Below are 22581 nucleotides of genomic sequence, written 5' to 3'. Positions count from 1 at the left end.
TTTCTGCTCCAAGGAAGCTCCATGCAGGTATTGACTGGCCCGTCAGAGATCGCCCGGGATAGGTCGCTAATCCTCCGAAACGGGGGGGGTTCAGAAGAGACGTGAGCAAGACGCCAGTGCCCTCCTCCTCGGCTATTTGACAGCCGGCGGTGGCATGTGGGCGGCCGACGACGACGACGGCGATGATGGGCGCGTCGGCGGAGGAGGAGGGTCCATATGACGGAGGGTTCTCCGGTCTGTACAAGTAGAGTTGCGGGGTGCGGTGTGTGAACTGTCATATCATGGTGACACCGGCATACAAGTCATACTTACCCTTGTTTTATGGCAGCAGTGATGCGGAACGTCATTCTTCTAGGCAGTCGTCATCTAGAGGCGAGTCTCATGAACATAGTCGATTTGGCTCTTCACGTTCCGCTGCCGCGGCATCACGAGACAGAAGGCGAGGGACGAAATCAGCGTCTCGGTGCCGGGCCTCAGCCGACGACGTTCTGCGATAGACGATCTATACTTCGAAACCCCCTCGTTAGATCGACCGTTGTTGGTTCGCCATCACGCGTAATGTATGCTTCAAGGGGGCCCAAGAAACTGTATAAACCCCATGGAGGGGGGGGGGAAGATCAAAGCCAAAAAGACTAATACAGGAAAGGTTCAAGAAAATTAGAACGAGATTCACGCTAGGCACCACGAGGAGGGCAGCAGGCACGGTAGCCAAGCGTATTAGTAGAGAGAGTGATAGAAAAGCCACAATGATGATTTGCTACAGGCTAAACAAGCCGCAAGGAGTATCCCGGATGTGTGTGTGCGATCTGTGAGTAAGTACACCTTCATTCCTCGTCCTCCTCCGCCGCCGCGTCTTCTGCGAAATCCGCCACATTTCCCCTCGCCTCCACGACGTTCGCTTTCGCTCCACCGAGACCTCCAAACCCTCCGAGAATGTTGCCGAGTCCACCAGCTCCGGCACCACCGCCGGCGCCGCCGCCAAGAGCCCCGAGGGCGTCGGCGATCCCACCAGCACCACCGGCTCCTCCGCCGAGACCGCCGAGAGCCCCGAGGGCGTCACCAATTCCACCAGCTCCACCGGCTCCTCCGCCGAGACCCCCGAGAGCCCCGAGGGCGTCGCCAATTCCCGCTCCACCGGCACCGCCAGCTGCACCTCCCGTAAGACCTCCGAGGAGGTTACCCAATCCGGCGCCACCGGCACCAGCGCCGCCCGCACCACCACCCAAACCGCCGAGAAGACCGAGCAATCCCTGGAGACCCCCGGCGGGGGCAGCAGGAGCATTGGCGGGCTTCTTGGGTGCGGCAGGGGCGGCGGCGGGAGTCTTGGGTTTAGCGGGAGCAGCAGCAGGGGGAGCAGCGGTGTTATTGCCAGGTTTAGCTGGAAAAAAAGAGAGGTGCAATGGTTAGTAAACGTGGATGTGATCATATAGACATAACCAAGAGACAATCTCGCTAGTAGATACAGTCGGACGAACGGACAGATGCTGATGAGAGGGGAAAACGACGAAAGAAGAAGAGAAAAGGAAAAAGGGCGCGCGCGACGAAAGGGGTTATTATGTGCTTTTACGCACCCACTGGCTGCGCGGCAGCGCCACCCCCTACAGCGGGAGCGGCACCACCGCCGGCAGAGTAGGCCTGGATGCCCCTGTCGAGGACGGCCGAGATCTGGTCGATGGCCTGCTGGGCGATGCCCTGACCGATGGCGGGGACCTTGGAGATGAGGGCCTGGCCGAGGCTCGTGGTGGTGCTCTTCTGCTCCTGGAGGTTCTGGAGCACGACGCTCGAGACGCCGAGCTTGTCAAAGTTGGGCTTCTTGGCGATGATGGTATCGATCAGCCCAGTCGCCGACGTCTGGAGGTCGCCGGCGATCTGCTGGAGGCCGAGGGCCTCCTGGAGCTGCAGGGGCTGGGCGGCCTGGATGTCGTTGCCTGCCTTGGTGATGACGGTCTTGACATCGGTGGCAGCGGCCAGGACGGGCTGTGCAGAGGCAATGTCGTCGCCAACGCCCTGTAGGTTTGCGTGTGTTAGTTTGTTGAGATTGATAGACATTTAAACCACTGCGCCTTGGGACATCAACCACCACACCCATACACCCCCCCTCGTGTGGGATTCTCAAGGCTCCTTAGATTCCTCCCTTCAACGGGCCTTGCCCCCCCCCCCCCCCCGTCCCTCCTCGTCCCTCCTCCCCACCTCCCGCTATGCCCGATGTTCGGACCGACGTACCTTTACTGCGGTATCGAGCTTCGAGATAGCGCCCTGGACTTCAGTGACGGCCTGCTGGATAATGGCGGCTTGGCGCTTCTCAATGGGAGATGCAAAGGCCGTGCCGACAAGGGCGAGAAGAAGAGTCTTGGTCAGCTGCATGTTGACGGTTCACTAGCCAGAGTGATTTCGAAAGGGTTGGTATCAAAACAAAAGAGACGGAGAGAGAAAGAGAAAAAGAGAGAGAGGTCGATTAGGTGAATACAATTGGACCAGTCTCTACTCCAACCTGGGAGGATATATGTATGAGCGTTGGGAGTGTCTGTGCAGACTTGAGTTTGTTTTGGTGATGGATGCTTTATTCCTCCTCTTCCATCCCCGAAGGTGAGCCGGGCACCATCAGCTTGATATACATTTTCGAACGAATGGCTGCGTGCTGGTCTCATGTGCCGCCGCATCATCTCCAGAGTTCGCTTCGGCGGCAACTTTCCTCTCTCCCCTCACAACCACTTCCCCCCTCCCCCCATCAAGGCAAGGAAGCGCACAGCCCACCCTGCCCCCCGGAGTCTGAGACGATGGAAACGATTAAGTGTGGATATTATTATCTCACTGGACCAAACAGTACGATGTCTTGCGATGCAGTCTCTTCCGGACGTCGTTCGGCAGTCCTTCCCTGTTTGCCGCGAATGGTCGAGGGTATGGCTTGAGTGTGTGTGTATGTGCGTGTGTGTGTACCGAGTTGGGACGCGGTTGATTGGTGTCCAAGTGGTGAGAAGCGGTCTCGACTTCAGTCCCTTTTGGTTGAGGAGAGCCGCAGACGCTTTCTCCCCCCACCACCCTTCACGGTACGTATTGACGAATCGAACAATGCGACATGTCGAAGAGAGAGAGTATGTGAATTTGTCTTGCATGCATGGTGCTAGTGTGGGCAGCCAATGTGGTTGATAGTGCGCGCTTCGAGCGTTGGGAGTTCAGATGAAACGAAACTCGGCCGTCCAAGTCGTCTCAGAAGGGTCAAGTGTAGCCAGCATCCTCGACAATCGCCAGGGATCCCCATGACCTGGACACAACGCCTCTCTGAACAACTTCGTGAGACGTTTGGAGGAGGACAACTCGCTTGCCCAGGATCTCCTTGCGGGCAGTGGGTGGCAATGGGGGAAGAGGATGCAGGGTTGAGGCTCTCACACACAGTTACACACACACACACACACTCTCTCTCTCTCTCTCTCTCTCGACTCTTCAAGACTTTGCCTTTATGAGGCTGAATGCGCAAGCACACCCTTCTGAGATCACCTCGAGTCAGAAAGTCAAAGAGCTTCAAGCACGACGACATCTGTCATTCGTCAACGAATTGCAGGGATTCGCCCGCGATGTAGGCGATCCAACACACCAAACAGCTGGGGCTACCAGAATCCTCAACCCAACCTACGACGCATAAGCCGATGGACGCTTGACGTTTGGACTACCTAAAGAGGTAACCTCGAGGAGAAAACCTTCTCTGGGAAAGGCGGACGTCATTCAGTCAGGGATGGCCTCTAAACAGGGTCAAACGAGTTGAGCCTCTCGATCGCCGCAAGGGGCCGGCTGCGCAGAGACCAGGCAACGGTCGGCGGCTCACGGCACACGGCTGTACTCCAAAGGCGGCACCATATTTAACCTTAGCAGTAGGGGAAATGGGTCGGAACGAATGCAGGTAAGTACGGAGCAATACGCGATCCCCACGATGGCGAGAGACATGGCAAACAAGACAGAGTCTCCGCACCATGCCCTACTTTTTTCTTGGCGACAACTACGGCACGGCCGCTTCAATCGGGGGGACACGCGGTGTTGTCTTGGCTGATGCTAGGAAGGGGAAGCCATGATGTCGTTGCCGATTTGGGCGTGTCATAGTCACGGAGGCCCGAATCGAATGACACGTCGTGACGGCTAATCGCCTGCCACACACCCCTATATCGCGAACGCAGGGCCCGTCGGTTCATCGGCCAGCGTCGAACCGGAACAATGCAAGAGATCCGGAAGACTAGAGAAGAAGAAAATGAGACAGTCAAGCCAGAAACAGATTGGCTCCGTCGGTCTTTGTCACTCATGGGCTATGAGTCGGCCTTAGGTTTTCCTCTTCCGGCAACCTTTGTGTCAACTGGAGACGGAGACAGGAGGCAAAAAGACGTTTTGAAAAATGGGCAAACGCGGCTTTGCTGTTTGGTGTAGAGTTGCAGAGTTGCGCGGAATCTCGTCTGTTCCGTTCCCCCCAGGGGTTGTTCTGCCAGAGGAGACACGGGATTTGTTCGAGAAATCTGTCAGACACCGTCGGGGTCGCGCCGCTCTGTGGTCATGTCGTTCTGACTCCTCAAGTCTAGAGAATGCAACCGATGCGAGTGCGGTTATTCGCCGCATCAGGGAGGGCGGGGATTGGGAAGGGCAGCAAATGGGGAGACTGGGCGACAACTACGACGAATGGCGCGAGGACGTGTGACATCTGACAGCGGAAATGCGATTCGTGCGTCAAGTCGCTGGGGCTTTTTTGAGGCTGGGCCGTTTTGATTGTCAGAAACGAGCGGATATGTCCGGATCGCCCTCTCGGTTCCGACGGGGTCTTGGCCGGTTGTTTCTCAAATAACCAGAGGCAGTGGGATCCATGTCAAAAAGGACCGAAGGATTCGGCCCCACCATCGGCGCGGGGATATCGGGAAAGCGGACCCATCGTCGGCCATTCGAGCTCCACACGGCTTCGGTGAATTCGGTCGGGTTATCGAGAGCTCGGCCGTAAGTCTCGGTATCAACTCAGTCGTTGGAGTATACCTGACGATAGCTGAACACCATGTAGTATATAATCACCAAACACATTCCTCAAGAGTTTGCAATCAGAGATTTGTATATAAATCATCACATCCAAGTTGAATCATTTCAGCATACCAAAGCCCCTCCCTAACCAGAAGCCACGATACGCACGTTGACATTCGCAACCGCAACGATGAGCAACTCTTCCGACATTCTTTCCGGATTAGCATCCCAGCTTTCACAGCTGGCGACTTCGCAATCCAGTGACGCCGAGAAGAACGACGCGGCCATCGTCATTGGCCAGAGGGTCATCGACGCAGCCAGAGGGCCAATGCCCGACTGGATGGACAGAGCGATCCACGCCATGGACTTTGTCGGTCTGAAGCTTTTTTTGGACTGGAAGGTCTTCGATATGATTCCTTTGGATGGTTCAATATCATATACCCATCTGGCCAAGAAGCTGGAGGCGGATGTCTCTCTGATCAGTGAGTCGTCGTCCAAGGTCCCCTTCCTAATTCCTGCGATGGGTGCTAACAACATCTCAAGGGCGTCTATCTTGGGTTCTCATATCTGGCGGGATCTTGACACAGATTGGCTACGACAAAGTTGCGCACAATGAGAAGTCAAAGTTGTATCTCTCGGGAACCGCCGACGAGCTATTGTTCCGCATGATGCAAGTCTTCACATCACCGATTCCTCCCCCCATGGCGTCTACCCACTAACACATTCCAAAAAAAGTTTTGAAGAGCACATCATCACAGCTTTAAAGCTTCCGGAGTACTTCGCGAAGTATGGCCGGCGCGAGCCTGCAACGCGGGCCCACACGCCCTACTCTTTCGCCCGCGGACGGCCGGAGAAAGAGATCTGGGAGCTCCATCGGGAGAACCCCGAGCAGGTGAAAAGGTTCATGAAGGGCATGGAGATGGCGCAGCAATTCGTTCCCCTCGAGGGAATCTACGACTTCGGTTGGGTTGAGTCAAAGCTGTCAGAAGGAAACGACAGTCCCGTTTTCGTCGACGTGGGCGGCAGTAAGGGGCATGCAATCAAGGCCATCTTGGAGGAGAACCCTTTTCTCCCTGCAGAACGCGTGATTCTGCAGGACCGAGACGAGGTCATTGAACAAGTGGCCGCACTCAAGGACCCTGGGCTAGAACATGTCAAGCTGCAGGTGCACGACTTCCACGCTGAGCAGCCCGTCAAGAGTAAGTTTGCAAACCACACTCCCCTTTTTCTTATCATCTCCGCACATGAGTTGACGCATGCAGACGCACTGATCTATTGGATCCGCCGGTGTCTACACGACTACGGCGACGATGACAGCGTCAAGATCCTGTCCCGGCTTTCGGACGCCATGGGCTGGGACAGCAAAGTCTTGGTCGTCGAATACGTCCTCCAGAACCCTCCTCCGTCCGTTGGCGCTATGACGGACTTTGGCATGATGAACATTGGCGGAAAGGAGCGAACGGCCGCGGACTGGGAGTCCGTGGTGGCCCGCGCGGGCTTAAAGATTGAAAGGATTCATGGCTTGGAAAAGAAGATGCAAGTCATTGAATGTTCCAAGGCCTGATTCGAGACGTAGGCCACTGAGAATAGTACTGACGATACATCCCATCGTCTAAGACGACACGTTTTAACTAGAGTTTTGCAAATAGCGGTAATTCTGACACGGCTTTCATCGAACCTAATTGGCCAACTTGTTGACAGAGAGTGTTCAGTGAAGTTTGATTGAAGTTCTCCTTTGACTTTTTGACCCAAAACCAGGGGCGGATTGAGTTCCGCTGCCTGTAAATCCACATCATCAGTCTAATACTCCGCCCTCGAGGCCTTGCAGGGTGAGGCAACCCGTTCTTCACCCTTCCCCCACTTGGAAGTTTACCCGTCTCCATTTCAACCTGGAACAGGCCATGAAACAACCTTAACCGGCTTGACAAACATCACTGCTGTAGACACATGCCAAAAACGCTGCCCGAAGGCGGGTGAATTTGACCATCCAATCTCCAGGTTTGAGAACATAGGATGATCCAAAAGCATGATGAGCAAGAAACTTGGCGATAGGTCTTCGTTGCTCAAGTTCACGAACGCTACCGATCAACAAGCGTTCAGGCATCCCTTTCAGACCCTCAAACATAGTTTTGCCTACGAGGTGGCACAAGACGGTGTACCCAGCCGTGCAATCAAGAACCAGGACACAGGGTCCGAACTAACACTTTTTGGTCTGCGATTCTGTTCATTAACCAAGATTTGATACTTCCTTCTGGAGGGCTGGATGTATGTTAAACACCTTCAGAATTAAGACCAGGTCACACATGTGTTGAACTCGTTTGGAGCAGACGGTTGATTACAACGCGCGCACACACGCACACATATCTGCTGATGGGATGTCTTTTTTCATTACCTGCGTACGTGAGAGAAGAATGGACCATTTTGTATTTAGAAACATTTCAAATGTAGATATCTAGGATGTATTTGGGCATACGGACTATCTGCTGTCTGTGACGAGGAGAGAACTTGAGCCGACGTCAAACTGGGCGCACGGAATTGACGGATCGTGACAAAGGCCAGAGAATATATCTCATTGGCAATGTCCCCAAAGAAAAAGATCTTACGCACTGAGCCAATCGTGAAATAGAGATTATGAAGTGCTGGGCCGGCTCGTTTGAATGTTTCCAGGTCAAGCTATTGGAGACCCATGGCTTGCCGGAGCTGCTGCGGCTGAACATCCTGCCCTTCGTTCATTTCTCAACAGATCTCTCTTTGGGCGTGCTTTACGACTCGAAACGAAACCCATCGAATCGTTTGCACAGAAACCGAGGGCCGTGTTTACTCTTTTAGCGAAACATATTATCCTGTGATGACCAAGATGCATTTCGGGTATCCTCAGCGTTGCAATCCAGGTCGGTTGGCGTCGCCACCCAACCGTCACTAAAATGGCTCTGTTTTTCACTTGAATGCTAGAATTGAGTCAAACTGGGTTAAAAAAAAAAAGTCTGAGATCCTCTCTTTAGAGCATCGGTGATGTGCTGGAGTTTCTCCTGCTTGTAACCCATTCACATAATGTTTCCATAATAGGTTAGACCTTTATGGCTGTCAATTTGGGTGCTTGGCGTGACAGGCTTGTAATCACCTACTTGATGCTTCTTCGATGATAACCAGCAGATATGATAGTTCTGAGGCCGGCGTCGTGGCAAGTGATCAGAACCACGCTGCCCACGGCCGATGTCGATGCTTCGGTCAAGAACGGTCACCCATGAGCAGTCAGGCTGAGCCCCAAGCTATAAGTGTGAAATTAAATCTCTGTAACACAGACTTGAATGTGTTCAATGAGATCTGCCGCATCTCTGCTATCTCTGTTGCCAACATAAGCAACTTTGATTGCTTTCGCCATACCACCGTTTTACGTGAAAGCTGATTGAGACAAACCGATGAGATTTGCCGACTATCTGGACAGCAAACTGCGTATACAAGCCTTCCGATCATTCGAAAAAGCATACGAAAAGTGATGGGTTGCATTCAACATGAACCCACTGGTTTACTAGCCGGGTTTGCTGCTAGAAATACGGAAGATGACCTAGACCACAGTGGTTATCTACTCACCTGTATTACAAGGAACAGTTGGTTCGAATATTATTAGGGATCATATAGTTTACAAGAAATGAACCGGCGGCGAATGGTTTCGCTTCCGATACTAAGGGGTGGGTAAGAAGAGTTGTCACTCTTCCAGCTAATCGTCAGCTATAGGATTTCCATACAATTTGTCAAAAGCTGACAATCGCCTTACACATCTCGCATATCTAGATCTGGGAAGGAGATCAATCTAAGGCTTCTAGCCGCATGCTTCGCAGCAAATATATCGTCCAGTCCGCGCTGCTGCGGCGACAGACAGACTGAATCATCGCTCGACTGACCGATGCCCAAGTCCCTGCCCTTCTAGAGAACGCGAACTCACCTGGAAGACCGATACACCTGAGATGGAATTCGTGTTTCAGTTTGGTGAAATTACTGACTAATACCAGTACCCGATAGGGCATCTTATACACATGGGTGTTTGTGAAGAAGAAATCGCAGCACGGCTTTGACAAAATGCCTGTCTCTCGGTCTTTCAGAATATGGTCAGTTCAACATCACCAAATGAGCTGTGAAAGCTACCTAGGAGCGAACCAGACGTTAATTGAACATGATTAATCTGCGTCAGTTACCTTGGGTTCTATTGTGGCGAGCTGATATGGATCTTCAGTTATATCACTCGATGCTCCGGGCCCCTAGATTTTACGACATTTGTCCAAACAGGTTGGATACCATGAGAAACTAAATCAAATTTACTCTCTCTCTCTCTCTCTCTCTCTCTCTCTACGTTTTGAATGATTATCAAGGCTGCTTGGATTATCCCCCAATTCACAACATTATCTGTCGACTGACGATCTCCAACAGTCGTCGATGGCCGACCTCGGACATGGGTTCTCAGCTCCTCCGAGCCCCTCTTGCGTCTTATCGTGATCAGCGGGGTCGCATGATAAATCGACATTGTCACCGACTCAGAGTCAGTTCTATCACGAGTAGTTCTCGATGAAGCGATATCGCGGGGCTCGTTGTCTGATGACGCCATCCGTCGACCGATAACGTGACGTTCCACCGGGATGGTGCCAACCGCACGTCGAGCTACCCAATGAGGCAACATTAAGGGGAAACCCCTCAACCCCAGAGTGTCACGACATCCCAAAGCCACTCAAGGACGCTAGATCTTCGCGAGATCTGGGGCGTGCCTGGCGGTCACCGCCTGTTGTGAGATTGACTCGCATATACGGCACCATGAGGCTTACCAAGCACGCAATTCCCGGGCGTCTTACAAATCGTCGCGGTACCGCTTCGAACGGCTCGAGAAACCAACTATAAAGCCGACGGGCGCGCTGCTAGCATCTCGTAGAAGTCGGTTCGGAGTTCGGCACACAAGCATCAAACTTTATTACCAGTTCATATAAGCAACACCACCCGACCTTCCCGACAATTACGAGGTAACGATTCTCTCATTCGCCAAATTTTAAAAACCAGAGCCGCAAAGATGTCCTCAGTCACCACTTACGACTTTATCATTCCCATCTTCGTCAAGGGTCTCAAGACTTTTGACCACATCCTGAGCAAAGCCGAGGAGCATGCCAAGGCCAACAACATCGATGTCAACACATATCCCGAGGCACGCCTCATTCCGGACCAGCTGCCCCTTCTCTTTCAGGTACAGAACGCCACCAAGACCGTCAAGACCAACATCGCCCGCCTGACGGGCGAGGAGTTGGAGCCCTTCGAGAACAAGGAGAAGACGGTCGAGGATCTGCACAAGCGCATCCAGGAAGCGCTCGACTTGCTCAGCAAGGTTGACGCCGCCACCGTCAACGCCAAAGCGGATAACGAGGTTGACGTGTAAGTACTGCTCGGAAGCGCGTAAAGAGAGGTCGATTTCTAACATGGTTGACCAGGCCCATTTTCGGTGGAAAGGTCCTGAAGGTCACGGCCAAGGAGGCGGCATTGAGCCACGGCGTCCCCAACTTTTTCTTCCACTTGAACGCTGGATACGCCATTCTTCGGGCAAAGGGTGTGCCTGTTGGCAAGGCGGACTACCTTGGCGGCTTTTTGGGACAGTAAATTACACTGATTAGTAGAGAATCAACGATAATTAATCCAGAGTGAGGCTATTTATGCATGCGACATGGATGTTCCAGTTATAACGCTCTTTGTTAATGACACACACACACATGCACATAGCACACACACAAACACACACACTCTGTATTTCTTTTTCTCCCCACATCAATGTCGATTTAGCTTTCAGTTAGCCACGACGTGTGATCGCGATATCCTAGAAACAACATGACGGACTACGCATGTCAGTTGCGAGCAAAAAGTCGACCAACCTGGGACTCGAACCCAGAATCTTCGGATTGTGATCCTGATAGGAGTCCGACGCCTTACCATTTGGCCAGCCAGCCGCGAAACCGCATTGAGGGTATCTACGGTGTGACGGCGGGGAAGAATTACGAAATGTAATGGGATTCGGACATGGGTGGAGAGGTTGTCGTGCGTTGTCTTGTTAACAAGCTGGGGCATATCGTGACGGAGTGGGTCCGGCCGGCTTCAGTGGACGGACGCAACGAGGACGCCGAGCGCATGGAGAGAGTGCTTGGAGTGTTGAACTTGTAGAAAGATGTCGGTCAGTGGGCTGTCCTTCTATTTAGCTGAATGTGTAAAATCCCTGGCCGGTTTTGGCGTTCGAACGATTATGCCTGCCGCGTCTTTCGAGTAGGTGTCCGTCTCTGCTGATAAGGCATTTGGAAACACCATGGAATGCCTAGTTGGAGCAAGGTTTCGTAGCATATTAAGGCGGTATTACATCGTAGAAGTCAGCCACAAAGAGTGAGGGGCTCCCCATTGGAGGCATTGCCCTGATTCTGCCGCCCACAGCCACCACCATGCTGTCGGGTGCAGCGCCCGTAAGCTCGACCGGACGTGAGATGTCAGGGGGAACCAACGCTCTATGCTAAGCTAAGCTAAGTTCATTTCGTGACCAGCAGGGAATGAGCAGGTCTCACAGGCCCGAATCGGTAAGCTGGTTCCCTGGAGGCTGTTGGGGAGGACTTCTGACGTCTGGCCTCCATAGTGCCTTACGAGTCATGAAACAGGGTTTGTCTTCCTAGCCCTTTAAATCCGGGAAACCCAAAGGCGACCATCCATGGGCTGAGCAAGCACCGTCATACGGCCAGCGCATAAGGGCTGTAGAGACCAAGACGGTGATGATCACTACATATGTTCGGCTCTGATTTGCCGTTGGTAGTTGCTACCGTTAGGCACGCCATCGGTGGGTGCGGATGCCTCCTTTATCTATTCATGGAAACGCGAACCTTAAGAGAGGACTGCCGAACATTGGCTGCTACCGCTCTACCGAAAACTGCCGCTCCTCACACATTCAGAGGCTATTTGGGGTAAATTCGTACAGACGCATGTAACATGACCAAGGCGGGCACTGAAATACGACACCGCATTGGGATCGAGCACGCAACACCACACGTGCTACAAGTCGAAAGGCTGACGAGGGCTTGGAAACGGATGCAATTCACCGGAGATCAGGTACCACCCCCCCCCCCCCCACCTCGAATGCTTGCCGAGCACATGAAACGATTGCGAATCGGGACATCTCTTGTGACGGTGCTGCTGTATCCTGTCACTCACCAGAGGGGTTACATCTCGGTCCAAATGCCTTCTTGACAGTTCGGTGAACGGGTCTAGTGGAGGGCCTGCGGAGGGGGAGGGGAACGACTCCATTCTCGATACGCCACACGGGGAAAAGCATCAGCAGATAATTGACTTCGATAGTAATCACGGTCCCCTGCCAAGACCGATCCGCAGGCGATGAAGTAATGGCGCACTTTGAGAACAGCTCTAGTTGTTGCGTGGTAGATTGGCCAAGCGTCTCTCGGAAAGAGTTTTGACTCGTTATTGACGACGCCTGTGGTAACGGAGCTGCTGCTCCAGAAACTCTCACATGCCCGGCGTTCCGGGATGGTCCACGGAGGAGGAGAGGCCATTCATGAACTTAAAACATAGCCTCTCACCTCTGCTGCGGAGCCCGTCCTACGTCGTAGCCTCGTAGGTCGCGCTTCCTGGTGTCCGCCCGGCACTCGGCACAACCTTCTGAGGCAACCTGGAGCCTCCAGTCAGACCTGACGGAGATGACAGCCTTGGAACCGCTCGACGCGCGCTTGTTGAGGTTGACGGTAACATCCATCCACCCGCGTGGGAATCATGACCCTTAACTGTCCGCCTTTGTGATCCCCCCCCCCCCCCGCGCGTCTTCAACGCGGCCACGGCTCCCGCGGCCCGGCAACCACGTAAACCAGCCCGGATGGAGTCCATCCTCGGTAGGATCCAGTTTGCCCACAGTAGGCACTTCAGCGGATCTCACGAGACGAACCTTTTCTGGTGGGCATTTACGCACCGACAATATGCCCCCCCTCACTCCCCCTCCACAGAACCCACAAACAACATGGCAGTTACACGCATCCCGAGAGAAACACTCCTCTCTTCACCTTCATCAGAGTGACGATACCTGCAGCGATGCTCGGTTCACGGACCTCTTTCCTCGTCACGTTCACGTCATTGGCGGGCGCGGAACCGCGCAATGCTTTGCCGAATGGAACGTCAAGGCGTGATGTGATGGCAAGCCACGAGCGTGGCGACTACACCGTACGCCGGGGAGGGGAAGGGGGTATCGAATGTGTCTGTATTCCTCGCCGGAACATTGTCAACAAGAGCCATGTGACAAGAGGGGCCAGCGTCGGTTTCGGGACGCTTCTCAGCCTCTTTCTCATCTAATCAATCATTACATGTGTCTATCTGCAGTGGGCAGAAGAGTCCCTGAGTCATCTCAACCGTCAAGCCATACTCTAATTCCCCGAAAGAGAAACGCCGTTGAAGAAAAACGTCCACTCCCCCCGGCTCGTCCCTCCGACGGCGTGGTCGTCGTCCGCCCTGAGACATGACCGTCCGCTTATGTGGGCTGATTTCGGAAGCTCTCCAAGAGATCGCCAAGTTGTAAGCATCGAACGTCTCATACCCTCGAGGCGCAAACACCGTCAACACATTCTGTCCAATTGTTCGAGGGAGATCTGAACCGTCATTGTTTCACCCAATTCTGTCAGTTAAAGCCAGCCCTCCGATCAGAATCATCAGATGAACAACCCTTCCCTCCCGCCCGTCATTGGTTTCAAACGCTTGCTTTCCTCATACAGGTACTCGCAGCCAACACTTCCGGCTCCAACCCTCTTCCCCATCCCCTGGTCTCTGGTGGTGACCAGATTCTTCTGCTTTACCGGAACCTAATCACATTTGCTGATTGATCGTCGATGCCCGGCGATTGCGACAAAACTTATCGCCCAGTACATGCGAGTCAGCCATGAACCCTGTTTGCGTCCTACCCTGGCTTGATAGTTGCCTCTTGTCCCGATCAACGCTAGAATGGACTCAAGCCCCCCTGCCTGTCCTCTCGGAGAGACTAGCAAGGGCGGCATCCTACTTTGGGCCCCCCGGCGGCCCAAACTTGAAAGCCATCACCGTCCCATGGAGAGCATCATTGGCTCATTCCCCCAACACACAGTAGCTGTGCTCACTCAACTCGCAGGAACCAGGACGGCTATTCAAATCGTTCAGCTCCATATTTTTGCACATGACAGGAGGTGGCCTGAGACACTGCAAGTGCACCTCTCTACTTCACCTGGGCTGAGTCGCGCCATCTCTAAGATAGTGTACAAGGTCCAGATCGCCTTGGCTTAGACCGCGGCGCTGGTGTCGTTGACTCGTCAGCATACCAGGGTGACAACAAAGCCGGGATAGCTCTGTATGAACCGCTTTGCGCACCCTCTCTCTCCTTCTCTCTCTCTCTCTCTCTCTCTCTCTCACACACACACTTTCTTTCATAGCGCCCCCCCCCCCCCCCCCCTTTTCAGCCTGGCGGCAGAGCACCACCGGCCGGCAGGCATCATAAACCGTTTCCCACATATGCCGTCTGTGTTGATAAGCCGAAAGTTTGCTAGTTCATCCCAACGTCGTCAACACCACGCGGAGCCGTCCCGAGCCTACGCCGCACACTACGGGCCCGCCGAGGTGGCACTTCTTATTTGCCAAACGCCTTGTTGGTCGTCATGCAGGCGTCCAAGAACGCAAAAAGGGTATCATCGTCCTATCGTTGGTGTGTGCGGACTGGCTCTCGACTCCACGAGTCACCTCCCGCGCGCACGGTTCCTGGCTTTCATATGCCCAAATGCAAATGGCCCAACATCCTTGGAAATAGAGGCGTCGATCCCTCCAGACTGTCTCCACGTCTCTCCATATGAGACATGAAATATCTTAAGAGGGAGGGTCTTTCAAGTCCGCAAGGCGTGCTAGGGTATCACTCAATGCGGGCTGTCCCCTTCTCATGGAGTGTCTCACGCCCTCTCTCCCCTTTCCTCTCTCCACAGTTCCCGGATCATGCTGGCCCAAAGCAGAGCATGCCCCTTGATCCAAGACCTAGCAAAGAGTCCCACGTTCAATTTTCGTCGATATAGTTAGGTGACGTCCCGCGGTCGTCCAAGGCCTACCGTTTCTTGTCTAATGTCCCATCATCTACCCATCGCACCCAGCACCTCGAAAGGACTTGGACCGCATACCGCCGCATGTCAGCCATTCGCAGACCGCCATAATTCAGAGAAGACTTCCGAGGGAAGCACAGTGTTGTCCAAGACGGACCTCTGGTAACGTCCTGCAAAGATTATGGAAGTGCCTCCCGGAATCGACCCGACCGATTCGCGGGGACCGCTGCTGGTCGGCGTCACCAGCTTTGTTCTTTCAGTAGCCTTTGTCGCCGTTTCATTACGAATATACGTACGGAGTTGTCTCATTAGACAGGTAGGGATGGATGACTGGGCTTCCATTATTGCATTTGTGAGTCTGCTGGCTGTGTGTCCCTCCGGCGAACATCAAACTCATATGCTGGCTTCTTAGCTCCTAGTATTTGCTTGCGGTTTCGCAGTTGCTTGGAGTGAGTAACCAATCCTCTCCTTTGAACCTCACTGGTGATAATGACTGACAACTTCCTAAGACGTTAAAAATGGCCTCGGCCGTCACGTTTACTTTCTCACCCCTGAACAAATCAAGAACTACATGAGGGTATGCTAAAAGGAAGGAGAGGCGAGGCAGTGGTGAAGCGTTCATTCCACTGACACGTCCGCTACAGACATTCTACGTAACGATTGTCTTTTACAACGCCGCCCTGGCTGGCATCAAGATGACGTTCCTCTTCCAATACTACCGTGTCCTGGCCGTACAAAGGATGAAAAAGGTCTTCATAGCCGCCATGATCATCGTCGGGGCGTGGAGCGTCTCACAGATCCTCGTCGCCATTTTCAACTGTTCCCCTATCCCCGCCTTCTGGGACAAGTCCATCGACGGCTCGTGCATCCCCAACTACCCGTACTTTTACATCAACGCCGCCGGCAACATTGCCACCGACATCATTGTGTTTGTATTGCCGTTGCCGGTGATCAACAAACTCAGCCTGGCCCGTGGGCAGAAATACGTTCTGCTCGGCATCTTCTGTCTGGGCTTCTTGTAAGTCGGAACACTCTTCCGAGCGAGCTGGACTTAATACACTGACGCAGGTTTCCAACAGCACATGCACTATTTCCTTCATCCGGATCAGCTTCCTCAAGCTCCACGAGGACTTTACGTGGTCGAACGTCGAGACGGCCGGGTGGTCTGTCGGCGAACTATGCAGCGGCCTGTTGTGCGCCTGTCTCCCGACCTTCCGCCCACTCACCTCTCGCTTTATCCCTGCCCTCGCGAGCCGCTCCGCCAAGTCTTCGAGACACCGCCAGCACGACGGCTACTCCCACAACACAGGGAACACCTCGAAACTTCGCGACCTCGAGGTCGGAGGCGCGCCAGGGAAGCCGGGCCACTACTCGATTCCCAGCTCGAAACGCCGCACCGGATCCACAGACAGTAAGGCCGATCTGTACGACATGACGACTTACGACCTTAGCCACACGAGCTCGGATCGCGAAGGAGAGAGGACCATCCAGGGACCGGCAGTAATTGAGCGTCGAGATAGTCAGGGGAAGGGCTCGCCCTCGCCAACGCGGCGACAGAAGCCCATCGAGATGAGGCGATTTAAGAGTCACAACGACGCCGTCGTGGAAACGCGTATCGAGGCCGGACCGCGGGTCTCTGATGATAAGGTCAAGTTGAAACCAGGGGCGCCAATCGAAGTCACCTGCGATATTGTGCAGGTATCTTCGCAAAAGGTAGAGGAGAGGGTATTTACATGAAAGCGGAAGAGATACACATAATGTTAGTCAGTTAGTTATGACCTTTAATTATGAACATGTTGCCCTAAGATGATGTCTGGGTAACTTGAACCAAACTCTGTGCAATTTCTCTCACGTGAGAAAATTAGAACGAGATAAAAACTAATCAGCTTAGATAATAGTCGTAAATCAATGGCAGCAGCCGGTTTGGTGACTACTTAGAAGTGAGTGGTGGTTTGCTCCAACTCTGCAGCTATGGATGGTGCTTTTCTCCTTTTCTCCTTTTCTCCTTTTTCTTTTTCCCTTTTTTCCATCAGCTGCAGGCAGTCACTCACAAGAATCTTGTGAGTAGTTCAGAGCCAGACAGAAAGTCGTCATCTGATTATGCAAAGCACATTGCAGCCCATATCATGCCTGCTTGCCCGTGGTTCCATCACCAGCGTCCTCTTCATGAGATTTCTTGGTACTTCGCCATTCCAGACTCAAGGCACCAAGCATGGCCAGGCACACAAGAACCAGGGCCAACAGAAAAATGCGTCGAATCGCCTCGTTGTACGCGACCAAGACCGGCATTCTGACCGATGTGGAGAGTTTCGTCAGCGAGGTAACGCCGTTGTCCAGGATCGACTCCGGGTCGATGCCGGCAATGGGCGACAGGCGATGTAATAGCTGGTTGTTGAAGATGTTCTGGGCAACCGAGAGGAAAATGGCGCTGCTCACGAAGTTGCCAAAATACATGAGAGAAACACCGACGGGGACGTCGCGTTTCGGCAAGACGGTCTGCGCTGCGATGTTTGGGGCTTGGGTCGCGGATCCGGCGCCGAGGCCGTAGACGATTTGATAGCCGATCCATTGGGGGCTACTCGCGTCGACTTGCAAGGTGTACATCAGCCCAGCACCGATGGACATCATACAGACGCCAAAGATCATCACGGGAGTGTAGTAGCCTATGCGGCGAACGAGAGCACCGGCCGATAGCATGGCGACGACCATGGAGAGAACCAGGGGGAGTAGACGGACACCGGACTCAACCGCCGAGACTCCTTGGATGGCCTGGAACCAGATCGGGACGTAGTAAGCTGAGGAAGAGTCAGCCTAGTTGAGAGGCGATGTTTTGGGAAATGAGAAATTACCAAAGATGGTCAGTTGTGATCCCATGCAAATCGTCGAAAAGAAGCCGGCGATGATACTGCGCTGCTTGAAGATTCGGGGTTGGATTGTGGCGGTCTTGGGCAGAAAGATCTGAACGAGAACAAATCCAGAGAACAACAGACCAGCCATAACGAACAGAATAATGATACGTTTGTCGTTCCACTACGAGGTCGTTAGCCAAAAGCCATCCATGACAGTCACAATCTGCCGGCTCACCGTGTAGATGGAACCTCCCCACTGCAACGCCAATATCAGAGAGACTGTGGCAGGGACAATAAGCGCAGTGCCGTAGAAGTCTAGCTGCTTCAACTTGGTCTTGATGTCAAGTTTTGTCGTGTCTCGAACGGGGAGCTTGAGGATCCAGAATATCACGACAGCGGCCAGGCCACCGAGAGGAAGATTGATGTAGAAGCACCATCTCCAGGTGACCTTTGACGTGAAAGCTCCTCCCAGTAACGGTCCGGTCACGGAGGAAACGCCGAATACGGCGCCGAACATACCCTGGTATAGTGGACGCTTGTGGAGAGGTATCGTGTGCACAAAGATGGCGATCTGGACGTCCATATCGGTCAGCAACTGTCATGTTCGGGGGGGTTTGTACCCGAGCACAACACTTACCACACCACTCAACATCCCAGCTCCACCAAGCCCTGCAATAGCGCGACCAACGATGAAGACTGTCGAACTGGGAGCCGCGCCGCAGACAGCAGACCCGATTTCGAAGAGGAGAAGGGAGAGCAAGAACGTGGCCTTAATGTTGAATAAGGAGTAGATCTTCCCAAACAGGAGCTGGGACGCGCACTGGGCCAGCAGGTAGGCAGCGCCATACCAGGCAATGTCGGTGACGGATTTAAACTCTTCTGTGATCTGTGGAATGGCCGTCGTGATAATCAGGCGGTCCTACACTGGCATCAGTAGCTGCACTCCTGGTTTCAGCTTTCCTGGGCCGGGAGAAGGGGGCGACATGCCAAAGACGTAAGGAACATGCACAAGAAGCAAGACGTCAAGATCAGGGCCAAGCTCAACCCAGACGGATACTGTTTTTCATCGTCCCCTTCCTGAGGATTGTCGTGAGGGGATATATGAGCAGGCGATTCCTTCTGTGGTTGTAAACCGCCGATGATCGATGGCTGTTTGGCTGCACTCGAGGTATCTGGGCCAGGCTTTTCCGGGTCTGAGGACACTGATCCGGCATCTTCTCGGGATGACATGCCTGAAGAAGTATAATAATCCGTACTGAAGAACTAAAGAACAGGTTAAGTATCCGTTCAAGTTCCTGGTTTGCACTTGAGAGCAGTGTTTGGACTGGCGAGGGACCGAGGAAGAACTCCCGGCAGTAGTTGGCAAACGAGGAGTAAAGAAGAGATATAAGTTGAGAGAAAGCTTTCAAATTTAATAGAAGTATACCTACTAGCAAGCAGGTAGAGGAGCAGTCGACAGGACCAAAGACTTATACTTGTACCAGTTTGAGAAGTTGTTTGGTGCTTCCTCTTACAAGTCTCGGGGCCGAAGAATCCAAATCCAGTTAGACCAAGATAGTCTCCGCTCGAATGGATTGGATGGAGTCCGTTTACGGCGAGTGTTCACACAGCCAACAAGATCACTGAGAAGCCGGGAGCCGAGAAGGATGACGCTAGCCCGCTTTTGAGCCCGAAATTTCCGAGGGTTTCCTCCGCTAGGCGATCTTGATGCCCTTCTTTCCGGGAACAACTCTCTCCTTATCACCTTGGGCAAGTCAAAGGCCTAGTCCGAGGTGCTGGGCTTATAACGTAACCTGTGTGTCCAGACACGGCTCGAACGACCTCAAGATGACGAGCCCGCAGTCAACATCCCCCCCATCGTGCCAACACAAACATGTCTGCTCGCTGTGCGCGCGGCGGAAGGTCAAATGTGACAAAGCCGAACCCTGTTCGAACTGCGTCAAGTCGAAGGCGCAGTGTGTCTACGAAGTCCCTATCCAGCCTCGGCCGCGCAAGAGGGCCGCCGACGAAGAACTGCTCGCTCGGTTGAGGACTTACGAGGAACTGATGCGGAAGCACGGCGTCGACTTCGCCACCTATGCCCATACATGGATCACTACGGGGCCGCAAGGCCAGGTGAAGCAGTGTGACTCTCCCGGCCCGGTCTCTGCGCCGGCTGCGGCCGAGGATGGTGGCCTACGGATCCAGGCCGAGGACGATTCTCCTGCAGAGACAGAACGGTCAGTTTTGTTATTCCATGCTCAACGAGCAGGGCACGCGTCTCCGTTTCCCATGGATCTGACGTGAAATGCAGATGTCTTTGGGCAACTCTTCCCCCAGAGGTGTGCATCACCTCCGGGTACCCGTGATATCGTTTCGTTGGAGCTGACACTCGTATTTTCCAAAGCTCAAGTACCCCCCTTCCCAGACGCTGAGCCGCGAAGAAGACGCCGCTCTGCATCCCACGACGCCGATGCATCTGCTGTTCTCAGCTAGCCAACCCGAGTTGTCGCAGTTGCACCCGGAGCCCCGACAGACCTACAGACTCTGGCAGATATTCGTCGAGGCGGCGAACCCGCTCCTGAAGATAGTCCACGTGCCGACGCTGCAACAACGGGTTCTGGACGCCAGCTGGAACCCTTCCGGTGCATCGAAGCCTCTCGCGGCCCTCTTGTTCGCCATCTACACTCTGGCAGCCACGTCGACGTCGGAAGAGGACTGCCTGGCCGTCTTTGGAGAGACCAGGGCCGCCTTGTCGACCCGGTACAGAGACGCCGCCTTTCGAGCCCTTGCCGAGGCCGAGTTCCTGACGACGCGAGACTTCGAAGTCCTGCAGGCGTTCGTGCTGTTCCTCTTCTCGGACCCCGACTCGGAGCTGACGTCCACCCTCACCGGGGCCGCCATCCGGATCGGCCAGAAGCTCGGTCTGCACCGAGCCAAGCCGGACCCCAAGATCTCCGTCTTTGACGGCGAGATGCGCGTGCGGCTCTGGTGGCAGCTGCACGGCCTCGACGCCCGGATCCGCGCCGCGGGCAAGCGGACGGCGCCGTCCGAAAGCGAGTTCGGCGACGTCCGGCTGCCGCTCAACGTCAACGACGCGGACCTGCACCCGGAGATGACGGAGCTCCCCGTCGAGCACACGGGCCCGACGGAGATGGTCTGCGTGCTGATGAAGTTCGAGGTCTTCAACTGGGCCCGGACGTCCGCCACGGCCGTCAAGGTCTACGACTTGCTGGGCCACGGCGGCCCGGAGAAGGGGACGAAGAGGAGATCGACGGAGGTGGAGGACGGGGCCATCGACGAGCTCGAGGCTCGGTATCACGAGAAGTTTCTGCGTCATCTGGACAGGAACATCCCCCTCCACGCGCTAACGTACGCCCTGACGAAGCTCGCCATCGCACGCATGCGCTGCAAAGTCCTCAAGCGTAGACGAATAGGCGGTGGCGGCGGCGTTGGCGGCGGTGGAGGGGAACTGCTCATGCCGCGGGCCGAGAACGACGTGCTCTTCCACTCCATCGTCACCTGGCTCGAGTCGAGGGACGCGGCCATGCGCAGCGCCTTCTCGCCGCACCTCATCGCGCACATGACGACAAAGTACACCGTGGACGCCTACGTATACATGATCAGCGATCTCCGCCGGCGATGCTCCGGGGAGCGCGTGGTGCTGGCCTGGAAGCTGGTCGAGAAGCTCTACGAGGAGCACCCGGAGCTGACGACGGAGGACGGGCGGCGGACCCCGTTCTTCGCCGCGCTGGGCGACATGACGCTCGATGCCTGGGAGGCGCGCAGGAAGGAGTTGGTCGACACGCAGGAGACCCGCGTGGCCGGTGCGTGGCCCCGGTTCATCCACCTGCTTTGGGACCAGCGGAGGAACAAGGCGGCGGCTCAGGCGTCCCAGCAGCAGCAGCAGCAGCACCAGCACCAGCAGCAGTTGGCGGTTCCGGACTTCCAGAGTCTCGGTACGATGGGGCTGACGGACGACGGGGACCTGGACTGGGAGTACTGGAATGACTTTCTGCGGCTGTAGTCAAGCGAGGGCGGCCTGGAGACTTCCGATCTGTGCCGCAGGGCACTTTGTTTCGAACGGTGGAGTTGCAGGGACTCAAGCTTAGAGAATAAAGACGAGGTTTGTACTGCGTGACTGAAGTTGGTTGCATGCATGCATGTCAGCAAAGTGTTGTGCTGAGTGTTCCACAGTAGAGATGTAAATGCTGTTCTCTCTGTCTTCCTTGTAGTAACAGGTAGTTATCAGCTAACAAATGTGTCCAACGACTACAGTCTTTGCACCCAACCACCAAGGGTCCTTACTAAGAACCAACCCATCGTCGTTACATCAACCCGGGGAAACAGAAATTCAGCCGAAGCAACACCTCACCCGGCTTAACCCCATCGGGAATATGAACCGCGACACGCATTCAGTCAGCAACCTCCCTTCTTGTCGAGTTGTTCCCGCAAGTCCGGCAAACCGGCGGGTGAGGAGACGTCACTCATGACTCTCATGCCCAACTCACCGATGCACCGGCATTGATCTCGGGAGCAAAGTACAAATAGATAGACCAAAACCCTCGTAACAAGTACCCAAAGTCTCAAGTGTCTCCATTCCAGAGAGGCTTAGAGAGGCTTAGTGTAGTGGTCCTCCCCCGCATGCCCCCTCTTCGTCC

At 54.4% G+C, this 22581-nt stretch overlaps 8 protein-coding genes across 8 annotated transcripts; 5 read left to right on the top strand and 3 right to left on the bottom strand.

Moving 5' to 3' along the window:
- Positions 1–757: 757 nt before the first annotated feature.
- CDEST_15094 (uncharacterized protein) lies at positions 758–1437 on the bottom strand (the record flags this gene model as incomplete). Its single annotated transcript, XM_062931250.1, has 1 exon — positions 758–1437. The coding sequence occupies exon 1, from the start codon at positions 1424–1426 to the stop codon at positions 758–760; it is 669 nt and encodes a 222-aa protein (XP_062787301.1). The 5' UTR covers positions 1427–1437.
- A 1-nt stretch (position 1438) lies between these two features.
- On the bottom strand, positions 1439–2549 carry CDEST_15093 (Putative Cell wall mannoprotein). The gene is made up of 2 exons (XM_062931249.1): positions 2224–2549; positions 1439–2007 (listed from the first exon to the last, which is right to left on the bottom strand). Exons 1-2 carry the CDS (start codon positions 2362–2364, stop codon positions 1564–1566), a joined length of 585 nt encoding a protein of 194 aa, XP_062787300.1. The 5' UTR covers positions 2365–2549; the 3' UTR covers positions 1439–1563.
- Positions 2550–5173: 2624 nt separating this feature from the next.
- On the top strand, positions 5174–6547 carry CDEST_15092 (Putative O-methyltransferase domain, S-adenosyl-L-methionine-dependent methyltransferase superfamily; the record flags this gene model as incomplete). Its single annotated transcript, XM_062931248.1, has 4 exons — positions 5174–5465; positions 5527–5641; positions 5719–6182; positions 6246–6547. The coding sequence occupies 4 exons, from the start codon at positions 5174–5176 to the stop codon at positions 6545–6547; spliced, it is 1173 nt and encodes a 390-aa protein (XP_062787299.1).
- A 3373-nt stretch (positions 6548–9920) lies between these two features.
- Positions 9921–10652, top strand: CDEST_15091 (uncharacterized protein). Its single transcript, XM_062931247.1, has 2 exons — positions 9921–10392; positions 10449–10652. Exons 1-2 carry the CDS (start codon positions 10037–10039, stop codon positions 10612–10614), a joined length of 522 nt encoding a protein of 173 aa, XP_062787298.1. The 5' UTR covers positions 9921–10036; the 3' UTR covers positions 10615–10652.
- A 3843-nt stretch (positions 10653–14495) lies between these two features.
- Positions 14496–16894, top strand: CDEST_15090 (uncharacterized protein). Its single transcript, XM_062931246.1, has 5 exons — positions 14496–15444; positions 15505–15541; positions 15602–15669; positions 15737–16110; positions 16172–16894. The coding sequence occupies exons 1-5, from the start codon at positions 15274–15276 to the stop codon at positions 16827–16829; spliced, it is 1308 nt and encodes a 435-aa protein (XP_062787297.1). The 5' UTR covers positions 14496–15273; the 3' UTR covers positions 16830–16894.
- A 322-nt stretch (positions 16895–17216) lies between these two features.
- Positions 17217–18926, bottom strand: CDEST_15089 (Putative major facilitator superfamily, MFS transporter superfamily; the record flags this gene model as incomplete). Its single annotated transcript, XM_062931245.1, has 5 exons — positions 17217–17887; positions 17942–18122; positions 18177–18536; positions 18579–18860; positions 18885–18926. 5 exons carry the CDS (start codon positions 18924–18926, stop codon positions 17217–17219), a joined length of 1536 nt encoding a protein of 511 aa, XP_062787296.1.
- A 722-nt stretch (positions 18927–19648) lies between these two features.
- CDEST_15088 (Putative zn(2)Cys(6) fungal-type DNA-binding domain-containing protein) lies at positions 19649–20261 on the top strand (the record flags this gene model as incomplete). The annotated part of the gene is made up of 1 exon (XM_062931244.1): positions 19649–20261. The coding sequence occupies one exon, from the start codon at positions 19649–19651 to the stop codon at positions 20225–20227; it is 579 nt and encodes a 192-aa protein (XP_062787295.1). The 3' UTR covers positions 20228–20261.
- A 1-nt stretch (position 20262) lies between these two features.
- CDEST_15087 (uncharacterized protein) lies at positions 20263–22124 on the top strand. The gene has a single exon (XM_062931243.1). It carries the CDS (start codon positions 20394–20396, stop codon positions 21945–21947), a length of 1554 nt encoding a protein of 517 aa, XP_062787294.1. The 5' UTR covers positions 20263–20393; the 3' UTR covers positions 21948–22124.
- Positions 22125–22581: the final 457 nt, after the last annotated feature.

This window comes from Colletotrichum destructivum, chromosome 10 (assembly GCF_034447905.1).
Source record: "Colletotrichum destructivum chromosome 10, complete sequence".
In the NCBI taxonomy this organism is placed as follows: domain Eukaryota; kingdom Fungi; phylum Ascomycota; class Sordariomycetes; order Glomerellales; family Glomerellaceae; genus Colletotrichum; species Colletotrichum destructivum.
The sequence above is the reverse complement of the archived record's forward strand: the minus strand, read 5'-3'. Positions and strand labels throughout refer to the sequence as shown.